The sequence below is a fragment of the Globicephala melas genome, chromosome X (genome assembly GCF_963455315.2).
Source record: "Globicephala melas chromosome X, mGloMel1.2, whole genome shotgun sequence".
Classification (NCBI taxonomy): Eukaryota; Metazoa; Chordata; class Mammalia; order Artiodactyla; family Delphinidae; genus Globicephala; species Globicephala melas.
Genome location: NC_083335.1, coordinates 81,128,099 through 81,149,605, shown reverse-complemented (window position 1 = coordinate 81,149,605; position 21,507 = coordinate 81,128,099). Strand labels below are relative to the sequence as shown.

The 21,507-nt window shown below is 44.6% G+C and overlaps 1 protein-coding gene across 4 annotated transcripts in view; it reads right to left on the bottom strand.

Annotated features, from left to right (window-relative positions):
* The window catches only part of PHF8 (PHD finger protein 8), a 98,489-nt gene extending 84,242 nt beyond the window's left edge, over window positions 1-14,247 (bottom strand). For 3 of the 4 annotated variants that reach the window (XM_030850151.3, XM_030850153.3, XM_030850154.3), the window contains exons 1-2: window positions 13,556-14,247; window positions 12,455-12,644 (exon numbers count right to left, since the gene is read on the bottom strand). In XM_030850151.3, coding sequence (XP_030706011.1) covers window positions 12,455-12,552 — 98 coding nt within the window. In that variant the 5' untranslated portion in view covers window positions 12,553-12,644; window positions 13,556-14,247. The remainder of the gene's footprint in view (window positions 1-12,454; window positions 12,645-13,555) is intronic. The other variant, XM_060292437.2, reaches the window with a different exon arrangement.
* Between the last annotated feature and the right edge of the window lie 7,260 nt (window positions 14,248-21,507).

The following is a 21,507-nucleotide window of genomic DNA, read 5'->3' as shown; positions in this document are numbered from 1 at the left end:
AGACCTGATCTGAATTTTCATAATACTCCTCTTGGATACTGACCACCCATCCTTTGGTACATGTTTGCCATCCCAAATTTCTTCTAGGTGGGTTGGGGCAAAACTTATGCTGCCCCACTGGTGAAGGAATTCTGATTCCTTCTGTTGTTCTGTATTCTGATTGTGGTGGTTACATGAATCTACAAGTGTGATAAAATTGTATAGAACTAAATACACATACACACACACAAATGAGTGCATGTAAAACTGGTGAAATTGAAATAAGATTGGTGGATTGTACCAAGGTCAGTTTCTTGCTTTTGATATTGTACTGTAGTTATATAAGATATCACCATGGGGGAAACTGGGTAAAGGTACAAAGGCCCTCCACATACATTTTTTGCAACTTCCTATGAATCTATAATTATTAAAAAATAAAATTTATTTTTTTTAAATATGTCACTCCAAGAGACATCCTGTGAGCCCTGACAGAGCAGGCTGTCCTTCTGATACTTCTAACTCCACACCCTATAAGACTTTCTCCAGGGCAGGGATTCTGCAGCCCATACATTGTATCATAGTAAACCCTGAATATGAATGCTAGGCCTTCTCTTCCCTTTGCTACACACTCCTAAAGCTGTGTAGCAGCTGCTTCAGCTGCTTCAAAAAGCGTGATGTCCATTTTAACCTGATTTCACTTTGAACAAAAATGTGGAGTGTGTGTGAGTTTATAAGCCTGATTTTCTCTATCTCCCACAACACCTTGAAAATGGCTTAACCTGAACAGTGCTTTATACTACCTATAGTATTATATCCTATAGCAAGAGTCCAAGGGACCCAGGTTTGACTTGTGGTTGAGCAACTAACTGGCTATGTAGCTCTGAGCAAGCTATTTAGCCTCATGAGAGAAAATAATAGCTCCAAAGAGCTATTTTAAAGATTAATTGGTCACTTCTGGTTCTGGAATAATGGAGTAAACACACTTCTCGCTATTACTCCCACTAAATACAGCTAAAAATCTTGGACATTAAAAAAAAAAGGTAAGACGACTCTGAAAGATGGAGAGAAGGCAGCCTGACTAGATGACAGCAGGATCTGAAGTAGTGAGTGCCAACAGAGAGCAACTGGGGGAACCTGGACTTCCACTCCTACCTGGCAGTAAAGAAGTAGTACCCCCTTCCCCTGCCACTGAAGTGCAGTGTCTGAAGAGGCTCGCAAAAACATATGATATAATAATATCCAGAATCTCATAACATAATACCCAAAATATTCAAGATATAATGAAAATAATCACTCATCATATCAAGAACAAGAAAAATCACAACTTGAATGAGCAAAGAAAATCAATCTCAACAATGAGATGGCACAGATGTTGGAATTATCTGATAAGGATTTTAAAGGAGCAACCACAAAAATGCTTCAAAGAACAATTACAAACATGCCTGAAACAAATGAATAAATAAAAAGTGTTAGCAAAAAATAGAATCTCTGCAAAGAAATAGAAGATATAGAAAAGAACCAATGGCACTTCTAGAAAAAACTATAGTAACTTAAATGAAAACTCACTGCGTGGGCTCAATAGCAGAATGTAGACAACAGAGAAAAAAAATAGTAAACCTGAAGATAGAACAATAGAAATTATCCAATCTGAACAACAGAAAGAAAACAGACTGAACTACGAACAACTATAAGTCAACAAATTGGACAACCTAGAAGAAATAGATAAATTCTTAGAAATATACAACCTGCCAAGACTGAATCGGGAAGAAATAGAAAATTTGAAGAGACGAGTTACTAGTAAGGAAATTGAATCGGTAATAAAAAAAAAAAAAACACCCAACAAAGAGAAACCTAGGACCAGATGGCTTCACTGGTGAATCTTACCAAACATTTAAAGAAGAATTACCACCAATTTTTCTCAAACTCTTTAAAAAAATCAAAGACAAGGGAACACTCCAGAACTCATTTTATGAGGCCAGCATTACCCTGATACCAAAGCCAGATAAGGACACTACAAGAAAAGAAAACTACAGGCCAATATCCCTGATGAATACACATGGGAAAATTCTCAATAAAATACTAGCAAACTGAATTCAGCAGCACACTAAAGGGAATATTTCCCATGATCAAATGGGATTTATCCTTAAAATACAAAGCTGGTTCAACATAAGCAAATCAATAAAGGTGACACATCACATTAATAGAATGAAAGAAAAAAGTGATCTCAAAAGAAGATGCAGAAAAAACATCTGACAAAATTCAGCACTTATTCATGATTAAAAAAAACACTCAATGGGGTACAGAAGAAATGCACCTCAACATAATAAAGGCCATATATGACAAGCCTAGAGCTAACATCAGACTCAATGGTGAATGGTTGAAAGCTTTTCCTCTAAGATCAGGAACAAGACAAGGGTGCCCACTCTCACCACTTCTATTCAACAGAGTACTGGAAATCCCAGCCAGAGCAATCAGTCAAGGGGAAAAAAAGGCATCAGAATTGACAAGGAAGAAGGAAGAAGGAAAATTATCTCTATTTGCAGATGACATGATTTTATATATAGAAAATCCTAAAAATTCCATCCAAAAACTGTTAGAGCTAATCAATGAATTATGTAAAGTTGCAGGATAAAAAAATTAACATGCAAAAATCAATAGCATCTCTATACACTAAAAACACATTGTCTAAAAAAGAAATAAAGAAAACAATCCCATTTACAATAATGTCAAAAACTATAAAATATTTAGGAATAAATTTAACCAAGAAGGTGAAAGATCTCTACACTGAAAACTACAAGACATCAATGAAAGAAACTGAGGAAAACACAAAGAAATGGAAAGATATCCTGTGTTCATGGATTGGAAGAATCAATACTGTTAAAATGTCGACACTACCCAAAGCCATCTATAGATTCAAAACAATCCTTATCAAGATTCCAACAGTATTTTTTTACAAAAGTAGAAAAAACAATCTTCAAATTCATATGGAATCACAAGGGATCCAGAATAGCCAAAGCAATCCTGATAAAGAAGAAGAAAGTGGGAAACATCACATTTCCTGATTTCAAACTGTATTATAAAGCTACAGTAATCAAAACAGAATGGTACTGGCATAAATACAGACACATAGACCAATGGAACAGTATCGAGAGCCCAGAAATAAACCCATGCATACACAGTCAAATAATATTTGACAAGGGAGCCAAGAACACTCAGTGGAGAAAAGACAGTCTCTTCAGTGAATGGTGCTGGGAAAACTGGATATTCACATGTAAAAGAATGAAAACAGACCCCTGACTTACACAACTCACAAAAATTAACTCAAAATGGATTAAAGAGTTAAATGTAAGACCTGAAACCATGAAACTTCTAGAAGAAAACATAGGAAAAAAGCTCCTTAACATGCATCTTGGCAATGATATTTTGGATATGACATCTAAAGCACAAAGTGACAAAATCAAAAATAAATTAAAAATTTAGTTTGACCACATCAAACTAAAGTTTCTGCACAGCAAAAAAGAAAGAAATCATCAAAATAAAAAGGTAACCTATGGAATAGGAGAATATACTTGCAAATCATATGTTAAATAAGAGGTTAATATTCAAAATAAATGAAGAACTCATACAGCCCAATAGCAAAAAAAAAAAAAAAAGTCTGGTTATAAGTGGGCAGACTAACTGAATAGGTATTTTTACAAAGAAGACATACAAATGGCCAACAGGTACATGAAAAGGTGCTCAACATCACTAATCATCAAGGAGATGCAAACCTAAACCACAATGAGATATCATCTCACACCCATTATAATGGCTTATCAAAAAGACAAGGGATAACAAATGTTGGTGAGGACACGGAGAAAAGGGAACCTTTGTGCACTGCTGGGATTGCAAACTGGTGCAGCCACTTACAGTATGGAAATTCCTCAAAAAATTAAAAATATAACTATCATATGATCCAGCAATTCCACTTCTAGGTATCTATCTGAAAGAAACAAAAACTGTGTTAAAGAGATACCTGCACCTCCATATCCACTGCAGACTTATTTATAATAACTGAACCATGGAAACAACCTAAATGTCCATCAAAAGATGAATGGATAAAAAAATGTAATATATGTATATATAAATACACCACACACACACACACACACACACACACACACACACACACAATGGAGTACTATTCAGTCATAAAAAAGAAGAAAATCCTGACATTTGCAACAACACGGACAGCCCTTGAAGGCATTATGCTAAGTGAAGTAAGTCAGACAAAGGCAAATATTCTATGATCTCACTTACATGTGAAATCTAAAAAAACAAAACCCAAACTCATAGAAAAAGTGAGATTTGTGGTTACCCTCCAGAGGTGGGGGTGGGGTGGGAGAAGTGGATGAAGGTGGTCAAAAGGTACAAACTTCCACTTATAAGATATATAAGTACTGAGGATGTAATGTACAACATGATGACTACTGCCGTATAGTTTGTTTATTTTGTTTTGTTTTGTTTTCAGTACGGGGGCCTCTCACTGTTGTGGCCTCTCCCGTCGCGGAGCACGGGCTCCGGACGCGCAGGCTCAGCGGCCATGGCTCACAGGCCCAGCCGCTCCGCGGCATGTGGGATCTTCCCGGACCGGGGCACAAATCTGTGTCCCCTGCATCGGCAGGTGGACTCTCAACCACTGCGCCACCAGGGAAGCCCACTGCTGTATAGTATATTTGAAAATTGCTAAGAGTAAATCCTAAAACTTCTCGTCACAAGCAAAAAAACTTATTTTTCTTTCTTTCTCTCTTATTTGTACGTATATGGGATGATGGATGTTAACTAAACTTATTGTGGTAATCATTTCACAATATATGTATATGTAATTCAAGTCATTATACTCTATACCTTAAACTTAAACAGTACTATATGTCAATTATATCTCAATAAAACTGAAGGAAAATAGATTGAAAAAAAATGAACAGCGCTTCAGCAACAAAGAAATCCACACTGAGAAACAGCAATAATCAGGAAATTCCCTGGTGGTCCAGTAGTTAGGACTCAGAGCTTTCATTGCTGTGGCCCAGGTTCAATCCCTGGTTGGGGAACTAAGATCCCACAAGCCATGCAGTGTGGCCCCCAAAAAATAGCATAATCAAAATCCTGAACACCAAAGACAAAGGAAAGATCTTGCTATCAGTGAGAAAAATGACATTTCCCAAAGGAAAACACCAATTTAAATGACACAGGATCTCTCATCAGAAACCATGGTGGCCAAAAGGAAGTAGCACAAGTTTTCAAGGACTGAAAGAACTGGAAACACAGAATCTGATATTAAATGAAAAGACCCTTCAGGAATTCAAGGGGAAATCAAGACATTCTCATATGAAGGAAAACTAAGAGTATTTGTTGCCAGTAGACCAATTCTAAAAGCATGGCTAAAGGAAGTTCTTTAAACAGAAAGGAAATGATAAAAGAAGGACTCTTAGGAACACTAGGAAGTAAGCAAGAACAAGGGAAAGAGTGAAAATATGGGTACATACAATATACTTTCCTTCTCCTCGAGTTTTCTAAATCATGTTTGAGAGTTGAAGCAAAAATTGTAAAACTATATGATATGGTTCTCAATGTATGTAGGTGAAATACTTAAGATAATTATAGCAGGGGAGCGTAAATTTAAAGGAAAGCAAGGTTTCTACTCTTCACTCAAACCGGTAAAATGTCAATACCAGTTGATTACACTCAAAAACATTATAGATAAATCAAAATGGAATTCTTGAAAAGATTTAAGTAACCCAAAGGAAAGCAGAAGAAAGAAAACAGAATGAACAGAGGGAACAAACAGAAAACAAAAAAATAAAATGACTAACTTATGCCCTAACATATCAATAACTGCATTAGGTATATATGGTCAAAATATACCAATTAAAAGATATTGGCAGCTTGAGAACGAAAAATGGAGCTGGAGGAATCAGGCTCCCTGACTTCAGACTATACTACAAAGCTACAGTAATCAAGACACTATGGTATTGGCACAAAAACAGAAATATAGATCAATGGAACAGGATAGAACGCCCAGAGATAAACCCACGTACATATGGTCACCTTATCTTTGATAAAGGAGGCAGAAATGTACAGTGGAGAAAGGACAGCCTCTTCAATAAGTGGTGCTGGGAAAACTGGATAGGTACATGTAACAGTATGAGGTTAGAACACTCCCTAACACCATACACAAAAATAAGCTCAAAATGGATTAAAGACCTAAATGTAAGGCCAGAAACTATCAAACTCTTAGAGGAAAACATAGGCAGAACACTCTATGACATAAATCACAGCAAGATCCTTTTTGACCCACCTCCTAGAGAAATGGAAATAAAAACAAATATAAACAAATGGGACCTAATGAAACTTCAAAGCTTTTGCACAGCAAAGGAAACCATAAACAAGACCAAAAGACAACCCTCAGAATGGGAGAAAATAATTGCAAATGAAGCAACTGACAAAGGATTAATCTCCAAAACTTACAAGCAGCTCATGCAGCTCAATAACAAAAAAACAAACAACCCAATCCAAAAATGGGCAGAAAATCTAAATAGACATTTCTCCAAAGAAGATATACAGACTGCCAACAAACACATGAAAGAATGCTCAACATCGTTAATCATTAGAGAAATGCAAATCAAAACTACAATGAGATATCATCTCACACCAGTCAGAATGGCCGTCATCAAAAAATCTAGAAACAATAAATGCTGGAGAGGGTTTGGAGAAAAGGGAACACTCTTGCACTGCTGGTGGGAATGTGAATTGGTTCAGCCACTATGGAGAACAGTATGCAGGTTCCTTAAAAAACTACAAATAGAACTACCATATGACCCAGCAATCCCACTACTGGGCATATACCCTGAGAAAACCAAAATTCAAAAAGAGTCATGTACCAAAATGTTCATTGCAGCTCTATTTACAATAGCCCGGAGATGGAAACAACCTAAGTGCCCATCATCGGATGAATGGATAAAGAAGATGTGGCACATATATACAATGGAATATTACTCAGCCATAAAAAGAAACGAAATTGAGCTATTTATAATGAGGTGGATAGACCTAGAGTCTGTCATACAGAGTAAAGTAAGTCATAAAGAAAAAGACAAATATCGTATGCTAACACATATATATGGAATTTAAGAGAAAAAAATGTCATGAAGAACCTAGGGGTAAGGCAGGAATAAAGACGCAGACCTACTAGAGAACGGACTTGAGGTTATGGGGAGGGGGAAGGGTGAGCTGTGACAAAGTGAGAGAGTGGCATGGACATATATACACTACCAAACGTAAAATAGATAGCTAGTGGGAAGCAGCCGCATAGCACAGGGAGATCAACTCGGTGCTTTGTGACCACCTAGAGGGGTGGGATAGGGAGGGTGGGAGGGAGGGAGACACAAGAGGGAAGAGATATGGGAACGTATGTATATGTATAACTGATTCACTTTGTTATAAAGCGGAAACTAACACACCAGTGTAAAGCAATTATACTCCAATAAAGATGTAAAAAAAAAAAAGATTGGCAGAGTGGACAAAAATAATTCTGAACTATATGCTGCCTACAAGAAACTCACTTCATATATAATGACATCAGTTGAAAGTAAAGGGATAGAAAAAGATACCAGGCAACCTTTAATCAAAAGAAAGCAGGAGTGGCTATATTAATGGCTATATTAATATCCTATAAAGTGGACTTCCACGCAAAGAAAATTACCAGAGACAGAGAAGGACATTACATAATAATTAAAGGGTCAATCCACCAAGACACATTAATCCCCAATGCATCTGCATTCAAACAACAAAGCTGCAAGATGTGAGGCAAATGATAGAACTGAAAGGAAGAATTAAAAATTGACAATTTTAGCTGGACACTTCAACACCTCCTTCTCAACAACGAACTGAACAACTATACAGAAAATCAGCAAAGAGAGAATTCAGCAACACCATCAACCAACAGGAGTAAATCAACATTTACAGAAAACTCCTCCCAACATCAGCAGGATATACATTCTTTTCAAGTGACCATGGAACATGTACTAAGACAGACCATATCCTGGGCCATAAAACAAACACCAGTAAATCTAAAGGAACTGAAATTGTATAGAGTATATTCTCTGACCGCTATGGAAACAAACCAGAAATCAATAACAGAATGATAACAGGAAAATCTGCAAACACTTGGAAAGTAAACAACATACTTCTATATAATTCATAGGTCAAATGTGAAGTCTCTAAGCAAATTAAAAATTATATTGAACTACATGAAAAAGAAAACATATCAAAATTTGTGGGACACAGCTAAATCAGTACTAAGAAGGAAACCGATAGCACTAAATGCTTATATTAGAATACAGGAAAAGTCTCAAATCAGTAAACTAAGCTCCCACCTCAAGACATTAAGAGGAGCAAAATGAACCCAAAGCAAGCAGAAGGAAGGTAATAATAAAGTGCAGAAATCAGTGAAATTGAAAACAGAAAGACAATAGGGAAATTCAATGAAACAAAAAGCTTCCTCTTTGAAAAGATCAATAAAACTGACAAATCTCTAGCAAGTCTGACAAAGAAAAAAAGAGAGAAGAGACAAATTTTCAACATCAGGAATGAAATGAGATGTCACCACAGAGCCAGCCTGCAGCCATCAAAAGGATAATAAGGGAATACTATGAAAAATTCTACACACTTAAATTTGACAACTTAGAAGAAATAGATCAATTCCTTAGAAAGCAGAAACTACCACAACATATCCAATACAAAATACATAATTTAAATAGTCCTATAACTATTAAATGAACTGAATTCATAATTTTAAAACTCAAAAAAAGGTTAAAGATAATTAAGCAAAGTGTTTAGCATAGTGACTAGCAGACTAGCTAGTGCTCAATAAACAAGGGCCACTACCATTTTATTTAAATCATCACAACCACTCTTGAGGAAATTGAGGCTTCACAGAGATGAAATCCTTTGCTAAAAAGTAACAGAGTCAGAATTTGAACCCAGATCTGAAGCCAATGCCATTTCCTCTAGAGTTTAGAGTCCACACCACAGCCACCACCTAGGGGATATGCCAACCAATACTTCCTTTATAGATAGGAAAACTGTAGAGATTTTGCCAAAGCCCCAGACATCAATAAATGCTTGCCAACTAACTTCCTCCACCAGTGTACAGCAATGTTTCTCAAAAGTTAGGGTGCATCAGAATCTACCTGCTTGTTAAAATATAGATTGCCAGGTCCCAACCCAAGAATTTGCATTTTTAACAAATTCCCAGTTAATGAACCACATTTTGAGAACAACAGTGTACAGTAATGATGTTAGCCCACCCATCCCCCAATATCAGAAGCTGTCACACTCTACAGAAAGAGAAGGAACTGAGACAGAATAATGCTCTAAATCAGTGGCTCTGAGAGTAGCCTCCGCTCACACACTGAATCAGAAACCCTGCAAGTGGAGCCTACCTATCTCATCTTTTAAGAGGTCTTCCAAGTAATTCTGATACACCCTAAAGTTTGAGAACCACTGCTCTACAAATCAAAATGCTCTTCAAAATCCAGTCCTTTACAATAGAGGAATGGAGCTATACCATTTTTTTCCCACTTTTGAGAACCTGGGCTCTGGAGCCAGATAATTCTAAGTTCAAATCCAGACTCAGAAAGTAACTTAACCTCCATGAGATCCAGATTCTCACCAGCAAAATGGAATAGTCACCTTCCTTGCTATAACCTTACCAGGAAGTAACATGGCATTACTAATCCCCAACTGGACTTTAAGAAATCTGGCCTATGGAAGTCATCAGAGATGTGAACAGATTTATATCATCTATAGGCATTTGTGGGCTTAACTATTGTGAACAACCGTGAAAAGTCCACGATATTTAGTAATTTTCAATTATGCTAAAGTACAGACTTAACTAGAGCACTATGAGCCTGGTGTGTGTCTGTGTGTGTGTGTGTGTGTGTGTGTGTGTGCGCGCACGTGCGCACGCACGCAATGCACTGAGTAAGCAAGAACAGCCACCCACCAAGGACCTGATTCTCAGCTGGCTTCCTTATTCTCTGGCAGCCCATAGAGAAAAGCATGATAAGAGATAAAAGCTTGGTCACTTTCACAGGAAAAACAATTAAGGCAGTTAACTTATGTCAGGGTGTGCACAGAAACACAGGACTCACCACAGAAATGTGATTAAGGAGGGGCCTGGCCCATAAATCCATTTCCATATTTGTAAATTTGGAATTCTTAAAGGCCTCAGTGGTGTTCCTTGTAAGTGTCAAGTCTCTACTATGCAAAGATGTTCACCGCAATGTTTTCTTTTGTTTCAACAAGCACCCAAATAAAAATGCAAAACATTTCCAGAACCCCCAAAGTTTCCCTCACATCATAGTATTATTTATAATATAAAAAAGTAGAAATAACCTAAGTATCCAACCTCAGAGGAAATGACCAAGTAACTGATGATACAGATATATGATGGGATATCAGAAATCAGATCAATATTTAATGACCTTAACTTTATAATGTTAAGTAGGAATAAAAATCACGTTACAAAATGGTACTTATAATACAATCCCATGTTGTAAAATATATGTTTATATTCTAAGTCAAATGATGGGAGTTAATGCAACAAAAAAATTAAACAGTAGATTGTCCTGGATAGTAGGCTCACGGATGATTTTTATTTCCTTCTTTATTCTTTTTCTGTATGTTCTACAATGAGCATGTCTCACTTACATAGTCAGGGAAATTTTTTTATTATTATTTAAAAAAGAAATACCTAACTTTCAGGCTTGGATGTGGATTAGATGAGATAAATGTATGCCAAGTCTCTGTCATGGGGCCTGGAACACAGTAAGTACTCAGGAAGCATTCATTCCTGTTTCCTGTTCCCAGACTGCAGAGTTAGGGTCTCTGTATTGTGGTAGGAGTTCACTTTCCAGGTTTAAAACTACACAATCCAAAGCAAGGGCCACAGGCAATAGCTTTTTTCAAGACAACTCATTCATTTGTTCATTCAAAAATGTACTCAGGGGGCTTCCCTGGTGGCGCAGTGGTTGAGAGTCTGTCTGCCGATGCAGGGGACACGGGTTCGTGCCCCGGTCCGGGAAGATCCTACATGCCGCGGAGAGGCTAGGCCCGTGAGCCATGGCTGCTGAGCCTGCGCGTCCGGAGCCTGTGCTCCGCAACAGGAGAGGCCACAACAGTGAGAGGCCCGCGTACCGCAAAAAAAAAAAAAAAAAAAAAATGTACTCAGAATCTATTATACGTTTAGCATTGAACTAGGTTCTGAGGATACCAAACATGAAAAGCTGACATCTCTGCCCTCAGGCAGCTCTTGCTAATGAGTGACACAGACGTATTTATAACTATGATATGATGAAATAATCACTTTCAATAAGGATGTACACAAAGTGCCATGGGAACATGACACACAGTAATACTCAACAAAGATCAGCTGAATATGAATTTGGACGTGCTGCACAGGGCAGTCCCTGCTAAGAGCAGAATTTTAGCAGCACCAACACCTTCAGTTTGGTCTTGGGTGTGATAGCAGGAACAGCTCCTTTGGAGGGGACTAATGATAACTGAAAATTATAGAATCTAACAACATGCAACAGGAGGAGGACGCCATACACTGTTTTGTTGTACTCTAATGTACAAATCCCTCTCATGGTTTTCTTTCCAGAGCTGGGATATAAGTCTCAATAATGGGATAATATTACAGGTTTATTCCACACACTAACCTCTCTGGAATCCTGGGTGACAGGTGCTTATGTGCACACATGTTTAGCTGGAGGGAATTCATTAGTGGTTTTACTCCTACTGTTTTACCCAACATCTCCTCTGCTTAATTCAATTTAGCTGGATGGTTCTTCAGATAAATACTGTAGAAATAAAATACTATTGCATTTCTGTCTCCATTTACTGAGTGCATGCAAAATGCTTTAAGTAAACAGGAAGGATGTATTAGATATACTTCATGGGTGAAAACAGAGGCTCAGAGAGGCAAAGCAACTTGCCCAAGGTCACTCTGATAATAAGTTGCAAAACCACAACTCAAATCCATGTTTGTTGGACTCAAATATCTCAAAAATGCAGTACCGTCTCCCCCAAAGCCAGCATCTGAGGCAAAACAAAATTGCCAGAATACAAAAATGATACATTCTTTGTGGCTGGAAAGAAAATATTTTTCTAAGGGAAAAAAAACAAAGAAACAGAAGAAGGGTACAAAGAAGAAATACATATGGGAAAAGAAAAAAGAGGAGAAACCAGAGGCCAATGTCAGCTAGGCCCTAGTCTGCAAGGAAGGACGTAAGAATCTGGGTCTGGGAGATGGGTTGGTGTTAACTGTCTGCAAGAGAGGGGAAGTAAGTTTCTGAGCAGGAACCTGAACCAGAGTTGAGAAAGGAGCAAGTGAGCACCTGGTCTCTACACCCTGTCCAGCGTGCCCTGCCCTCCTTACCTGCCATGAAACCAGTCCTGGCACATGTCACACTCGATCATGAAGCGGGTGACATCGTAAGGCAGCCGACAGAGGCAATACACCGGTACCGAGGCCATCTTCGCCTGGCCTTGGAGCGTTCTGCGGTGGGCCAGGTTCTCAGCGTCAAAGGGAGCGGGAGGCGGCAGCACGCGTTCTCTCTGGACGAAGGCTGGGCACAAACAACACTTTTTACAGAGTGAATCAGGTCCCTCAGCTCACAAATGGGCAGTTACCGCTGCCGGGATGCAACACAGCTGGTGCGGCTGTAGGGGGCAATCGGAGAAAGTCCACCGGCCGCCAGAATTTCTTTAACAAATAAAGAACGGCGCTCTGCCGTCGAGGCTTTTTTTCCCTCCTTACCTCCTTCAGCCCCCAGGGTCAGTGATAACTTCTTTCCGGGTTTCAGGGAAAGATCTGATGCCTTTTCAGGAAGGTTCTTTAATCCCTCACTGCACCCTCTCCTTGTTAGCAACCTTGTTTCCCAGGGCTCTCAATATTTATTATAACACAAAGCATAGCCTAGAGGATGAGGCTGAGGGTACCTCAGAAAAAGCCACTTCTCTCACCCCCAAAATAGACGCAACTAGAGAGAGATGAGGGATCCTTGTAAGTCCTCAGATTACTCGACAATTACCTCGATGTCTTCAGCAACGAGGGAGACAAGACTAGGCGCCCAACTCAAATCACAGTTCTGGGGTTCTGTTGTGAGAGTTTAAATGATCTGCTCCTTCACTCTCAAAATCATTCCATCCCCGACCAATCGGGAGTCTCATCACCCCAACAACTGAAATAAATCTCAACCTCAAAACTGATCAGCTCACCCTCTACTTCAAAGACGACAGGGTTCTTATTGCACCCCCAAAACTCGAAACGATCGCTTCAAAATCCCTGAAACTGACTAGAATTTCCTCACACTCCTGCAACCAAGCCAGGATTTTCCTCCCACAGCTCTTAAACTGGCAGGCATCTCCTCACAGCCCCCTCAAACTGACCAAGACTCCCCTGTCCCCCAAAACTGACAGGGATCTCGTCACAGATCCCAAGAGTGACAGGAATATCCTTGCAGCCCCCGAAACTTACGAGAATCTCTTCACGCCTCCCAAACTGACAGGAACCTCCTCACGCCCCAAACCTGACAAGAACGTATTCGGTCCGGAACCCTACAGGGACCTCCTCATCTGCAAAGCCGCAGGGATTCCTCACGCCCGCTGAGCTCAGTTCCACCGAAGCGCCGGCGGCCGGGCTCGCTCCGGAGCTGCTCAGCGCCTCGCTCAGCGAAGGTTCGGCCAGCAGTTCCGGCCCCACAGGCGACGCGCACCGAATTCTGGGATCGTCACGGCAACGCAGCGAACCTCTCTCGCCTTACACTCGAGCCACCCGCTGGGTCGCGCGGCCCTGGCCGCCCTGCGGTTGCTTCAGGGCAATTTTCTCCACAGCTCTGCCCCAGGCCCGGCTGTTAGGGCCTACTGGAGCCCGCGGCTCGGGCCTAGTCCGGCGGCCGCCTGACGAACAGGCAAGCGGCGGCGTCGCTGGGCTGGCAGGAGATCGCCGCGAGCAAACCAACGAGGAAGGAGATGAACCGGCGGCCCGGTTGGAGAAAAACAGCCCGAAAAATCGCCGGGAGAAGCCCGGTGGCGGTGATAGGCAATTCAGAGTAGTCAATAAAGTTTATTCAAAACAACGAGGAAGTTGAGGCGGAGAGGGGAGGAGAAATACGGGGTAAACAGCTACCATGTTGAGAGTGGCGGTGCCGCCGCGGGTAGGCGACCCGACCGCCATCTTATGAAGGCCGGACACGCGAGGTAACCGCGGCACAGGCGGGGAAGGGCGGGCCCCGGCTCCCGCGTGACGCCATCGGGGCGGAGCGTCACCTTGAGAAAGGGGGCGGGGCTCGGCCACCTTTGGACCCGCTCGACTCCCCAGGTACCCAATCGACGCTGAGAACCCGGAACCGAAAGGCGGGGAGGCCGCCATCTTAGGCGAGGCAGGCGCTTGGCTCCATTTTGAGTGGGGCCAGAGCCTTCCCCGCCTTCGCCTTTCCCCTACTCCGGGCGAGCAGGGAGTTAAGCACCCGCCCCCCACCAACATCAGTGACACACTGTAACTCATTCTCTCCCCTCCTCCCCAGACACACACACCCTCCACACACACACACACACACACACACACACACACACACACACACACACACACACACACACACACACCCTCCCCTCACATACACACACACTCCCACCCCTCATACACACACCCTCTCCTCACACATACACACCCTCCCTTCACACACACTCCCTCCCCACACACACACACACCCTACACACACACACACACACTCCCCTCACACACACATACACTCCCACCCCTCATACACACACCCTCTCCTCACACATACACACCCTCCCTTCACACACACTCCCTACACACACACACACACACACACACACACACACACACACACACACACACACACACACACACACACACACACACACACACACACACACACCCCCCCTCCCCTCCTCCCCGCCAGCTTTATCCTCTTACGAGAGGAGGTGAACTCTTTGACTGTGCTCCGCAAACTTAATAGGTGGCGGCGGGGGGCGGGCCTTTGGCCCGGTTGGAGGCGGGGCTAGTACTCACAGGTTCCCGTTCATTGAGCACCTTCAGCTGGCCAGCCTCTTTCATACGGTCTCCGGGTCGTTTACTCTTCACCCTGCAAGGGAAGCTCTGTTATTATCCCAGCGAGAGGAAACGCGCTTAGGGAAGCCAAATGGCTTAAGTTTCAGAGCCGGGAAGTTGTTGAACCTTGCACCCTCTACTATCCCCCCACCCCCGCGTCCTTCCCTGGGTCCCTTGATCGTAATTCCTCCGTAAATCCTCTGTCCCCAGCTCCCTCTGAAATCTCTCTTCTTTGACCCCACCCCAGTTCAGTTTAGTTCAGTTCAAATACAGTTCAAGGATTTCCATGCACCTGTCCCACGATTTTCTGACTACAGCCTGAGGGTGGGGTGGGAGAAGAGGTTGAATGAGTGGAACTCCACACACATGCTTCAAGGTGGCGCTGGTTTTCTCAGACATTCTAGAATATTCTCTAGGAATACTCTTACTATTTCATTTTCTTAGGGTCCAACTGCTTTAGAAAAGGAAATGTGTGTGTGCACACCAGTTTCCTAAGTGATGGTGGGTTAGGCCCTGGGGATACAATGATGAAAAAGAGGAACTCTGCGGTGGGAGATTGCCAGCCAGTGCAGGAGACAAACTTGCAGGTAAACAGTTGGAATACAGCATCTAGTAAGCACACAGATACCTCTTGCAAAGTTCAGAATGAGGCTAAGAAAGTGCCTCAGAAGCTGCTTGCTGCTGTCAAGGAAGATTTCAGAGAGACTTGGAAGGTCTATAAAAGTTCACTAAATTAACAAGAACGTTGTATATAAAGTGTAAGGCCAACTGGCCCGAGGCAGGGGAACGCAATCAGATTCACAGGTTGCATCAGACCGAAACTCTCCGGACCACCCAGCTCCAGAAACTGACCTGGAGACTTTCCGGACCACCCAGTTCCAGGAACTGACCTGGGGACTTTCCACCCGGCCCAGCCTTCCCGCCTTTCGAGGGGCGGGACTAACGGTCCCAAGACTGATGCAACCAGCACCAGATAATGCCACGATACCCGAAGAGACCACCAAATAAGGAATACCCTGCGCCCTCCCAGATTCACCACACCCCTTTCCCTTCTTCCCCTATAAAATCTTGCCCAACCCTCGCCCGGGTGCGACTTCTCTGGCCCCTTTCTCTCGGACCAGTGAACCTCGCCCGGGAGCGCTCCCTAATAAAGCTCACTTGAAGCTTTCCTGTTTCCCGGTGCCGAAACCCGGGAGGGGTACCCAGCCCCACAAATTACCGCGGGGCCACCCCTCCCGACCGGGGACCTCTGCTCACCCACCCGATCCGGCAGAAGCAGGGTAAGTCCCTCCTTCGTTCCCCTCGACCCCCGGGGTCCCTACCCACCGGACTCCCTGTCCTTAACCGCGGCCGCGTCAGGGACTCCTCCGTCTTCCCTCCGAGCCTCGGGTGATTGTGGAGACGTCCCAACCGTCTGACTGCTCTCCGATCCGCCGTGACCAGAGATTGAGACCAGAGACATCTCTCTCTTTCTCTGTTCACCCGGGGACAAACCGGAGGTCATGGGGACCTCAGAATCCAAACCAGATCCTAAGACGCGCCTGGGGTGTCTCCTGGCCAACTTTACAAAACTCGGCTTTTCTCAAGATCTCCGCCGCAGGCGGCTCATATTTTATTCCACCGAGGCCTGGCCACTGTACCCTCTAGACAATCAATCTAAATGGCCTCCTGAAGGGACTTTCGATTTCAACATCCTCCGCGATTTAGATAACTACTGCCACAGGACGGGTAAATGGTCCGAGGTCCCCTACGTCCAGGCCTTCTGGTATTTACGCTCCCGCCCTTCCCTCTGCATCGATTGTTCCACTTCCCAGATCCTTGCCAAACAGACATCTCCTACATCCAAGCCCCTAATTTCCTTTGACGATGACCCCCCCCTCCACTAGCCGACCCACCCGAATCTCTCGCCTCTCCCCTCTCCAGAGCTCCTCTCCAACCTCCACCCTACCCTGAGGCGGTCCCTCCTCCTCCCGAACCCGCTCTGGCCCCTCCAACCGTTCCCCCACCTCCCTCGACGGTTTCTCCTCCCACGCCCCTTGCTTCGCCAATTAGTGCACATACACGCTCTCACGACTCCCAAGATTAAAATCTTCTCTGCCCTCTGAGGGAGGTAGCAGGAGCGGAAGGATTAGTTAGAGTTCATGTTCCCTTTTCTCTCCAAGATCTCTCTCAAATAGAAAAGCGATTAGGCTCCTTTTCTGCCGACTCTTCCCGCTACATCAAAGAATTTCGCTACCTCTCTCAAGCTTACGATCTAACCTGGCACGATATCTTTGTGATCCTATCTTCTACTCTGACCCCAGACGAGAGGGAAAGAATTCAAACTGCTGCCCGAAACCATGCAGATCAGGTTCACCTTACCGACAACTCCATGCCTGTCGGAGCGACTGCCGTACCCGGCACCGATCCAGGCTGGACTTATCAGGATGGCCAAGATGGCCGTCGTAAACGCGACCTCATGATCCAATGCCTTCTGGGTGGCATGCGGGCTGCCGCTCATAAGGTAGTCAATTTTGAAAAACTAAAAGAGATAACCCAAGAACCTAATGAAAATCCAGCTATCTTTCTCAATCGCCTTACAGAGCCTTAACTCTCTACACCCGGCTGGATCCCGACACCCCGGCAGGGGCAGCGGTCCTAGCCACCCATTTTATCACCCAATCAGCCCCGGACATCCAAAAGAAATTAAAACGGGCAGAAGACGGCCCTCAAACCCCTATTCGAGATCTGGTAAAAATGGCCTTTAAAGTCTGTAATGGTCGTGAGGATTTAGCAGAATCCAGCCGACAGGCTCGGATGCACCAGAAGGTGGCCCTCCAAACCCAAGCTCTTGTAGCCGCCCTAAGGCCGGCCATCTCCCATGGACCACAGCATCCACGGGGTCCGCAAAGGGCAACCCCGCCGGGGGCCTGCTTCAAATGCGGAAAAGAAGGCCACTGGGCTCGCCAATGTCCCAATCCCCGACCTCCTTCTAAGCCCTGGCCCAGCTGCGGGCTAACGGGCCACTGGAAGAGTGACTGCCCTACAACTGGCCCTCCCTCAGCGTTTCCACACAGGGGGCAGGCCGACCCAACGGCATTACCACTCGAACTGCTGGGATTGGCTGATGACTGACGGCGCCTGGACTCGAAGACCCCCATCACCCTCGCCGAGCCCAGGGTAACACTACAGGTAGCGGGTAAGTCCATCTCATTTCTGGTGGACACGGGGGCTACCTATTCGGTCCTGCCTACCTATTCCGGGCCAGCTTCTCCTTCCCAGATCTCGGTCATGGGTATTGATGGCAAACCATCCTTCCCACTCCAGACCGGTCCACTCCCATGTCATATCGAAGGACTCCCTTTTACTCATTCCTTCTTAGTCATACCATCCTGCCCAGTTCCCTTGCTAGGCCGAGATGTCCTTTTCCACTTAGGGGCCTCCCTCCAGCTGGTTAGACTTGACCCTAAGGTCCCCTCCTCCCAACTCCTGCTTCCTCTTCTCGGCCTGTCTCTAGAACCCTCCCCCTCCTATCCCCCTCTTCCAATCACACCGAACCCAATCAATCCCCAAGTCTGGGATACTTCTAAGCCCATAATAGCAACACACCATTCCCCCGTCCTCATCCGCCTAAAGGACCCCTCCAAATTTCCATCAAGGCCCCAATTTCCCATCTCTGAGACTCACCTTAGGGGCCTACAACCTATTATCACCAGACTCCTAAACCAGGGACTCCTTATCCCCACTGACTCTCCCTGCAACACCCCCATCCTGCCTGTCCGCAAGGCCTCTAGGGATTATCGCCTGGTCCAGGACCTCCGACTAATCAATGAGGCCATAATTCCCCTCCACCCAGTAGTACCAAACCCATACACCTTGCTCTCCCATATCCCCCCATCCACAACCCACTTTACGGTTCTGGATCTCAAAGATGCCTTTTTCGCTATCCCCCTACATCCCAACTCCTATTTCCTCTTCGCCTTTACCTGGACGGATCCGGATACTCATACTTCCAGTCAGCTCACCTGGACAGTTCTTCCCAAGGGCTTCCGCGACAGTCCTCACCTCTTCGGTCAGGCGCTGGCACGGGACCTCACTTCCTGCTCCCTTACCCCCAGCACACTCCTTCAATATGCAGATGACCTCCTCCTTTGTAGCCCATCTCTCAGCCTCTCAAGACAAACATACTGCAGATCTCCTCAATTACCTTGGCTCTCGCGGTTATCGGGTCTCCCCAGCCAAGACTCAGTTATCTGTATCTTCTGTAACCTACCTGGGGCTCCACCTTACCCCTACCACAAAAGGTCTAACAGCCAATCGCACCCGGATTATCTGTGAACTCCAGCCTCCGGAAACAGCAGAACAAATTCTCTCCTTTTTGGGCCTTCTAGGATTTTTCCGACACTGGATCCCTAACTTTGCTCTTCTTGCTAAACCCCTATATTTGGCTGCTAAAGAAACCCCCCAAGTACCCCTTACCTCTCCCCCCCGGAACTTACCTTTTCCCCCTTTAAGAGTCCCCATATTTCTTGATTTAGAAAAAAAGAACCTCACAATTTGCTACGGAAGCCGCCCAAACTTAACTAATGATGCACTCCCTTGCAATTCATCCCTCCCTGTAACTACGCCAATGGGGGCCCCACCAGGCTTGTTCTTTTGGTGTAATGGCTCCCTTACAAAAGAGGTCAACTCTTCCTCCCCCTTCCCATGTATCCCCGTCACCCTTGTTCCACAACTCACATTATATGGCCAAGCCGAATTTCTCTCACTTACCACACAACTCTCTAGCCGACAGAAAAGGGCCATCTTTCTCCCTATGGTCGCAGGCATTTCCATCGCCTCCTCTCTCGTTGCTGCGGGCATCGGGCGGGGGAGAGCTCTAATACATAGTGTTTCAACATCCCGCGACTTAGAACATAAACTCCAGCCAGCCATTGAAGCCTCCGCCGCCTCCATCTCCTCTCTCCAGCGCCAAATCACCTCCATAGCCCAAGTCGCTCTCCAGAACCGACGAGCCCTGGATCTCCTGACGGCCAAAAAAGGAGGTACCTGCCTCTTCCTACAGGAGGAATGCTGCTATTACATCAATGAAACAGGACTCGTCGAAGACAACGTAAACGCCCTCCATCGCTTAAGAGAAGAACTCCAACGCAAACACCAACAGTCCACCTCCCCAATTCCCGATTGGTGGTGATCCACCCTCTATACCTGGCTAACACCAGTCTTAGGCCCCTTAATTCTCATCTGTATCTTGCTCATGTTTGCTCCCTGTTTTCTTAGGTTCCTTCGCAGGCGCATGGAGGAAGTCTCTCGGGTGGTCTCAAGCCAAATGCTCCTCGGTCCTTACACCTTGCTTCCTACAGAACCCCCCACTGGTCTCCCCTAAGCCTCGGACCTCTGGCCGCCCGACTCCCCTTTCGACACCCCCATTCAGCATGAAGTAGCCAGAGATCAGAACGCCGCCCCATTACACCAAAGATGTCAGGATGTAAGGCCAACTGGCCCGAGGCAGGGGAACGCAATCAGATTCACAGGTTGCATCAGACCGAAACTCTCCGGACCACCCAGCTCCAGAAACTGACCTGGAGACTTTCCGGACCACCCAGTTCCAGGAACTGACCTGGGGACTTTCCACCCGGCCCAGCCTTCCCGCCTTTCGAGGGGCGGGACTAACGGTCCCAAGACTGATGCAACTGGTCCCAAGACTGATGCAACTGGCACCAGATATTGCCACGATACCTGAAGAAACCACCAAATACGGAATACCCTGCGCCCTCCCAGATTCACCACACCCCTTTCCCTTCTTCACCTATAAAATCTTGCCCAACCCTCGCCCGGGTGCGACTTCTTTGGCCCCTTTCTCTCGGACCAGTGAACCTCGCCCGGGAGCGCTCCCTAATAAAGCTCACTTGAAGCTTTCCTCTGTTTCGCGGTGCCGTTTGTTAAGATCCAACCTTACATAAAGGATTATCGTGTACAGATGCATGGATGGACATGGGAAAACATTTACAAAAAGAAGTTGAATGTTAGATTTTATCCTGTAAGCAATAAGAAACCATTGTAGGTTTTTGAGCAAAAGCAACAGAGTCACATTTGTGGCTTAGCCAGAGGACAATCCAGGTTTAGCGGGACCTGAAACTTGTACAGTTTGTGAGGTAGGATTTCATTAAGAAAAGAATATAGACTTGTGAATACAAAATTATGTTCAAAGGTAGACAGAGTATTTCTAGAAGTCATTCCTACACCTGGGTAATAACTATAAATAGAAGCGGTAAAAACATAAATGTCCCCACTAAACCCAAACTAAATGTATCCCGCAAATCAACTTCCACTTAGATGGATCTCAAAAATGTCTGAGGCAGCTCCAGCACCAC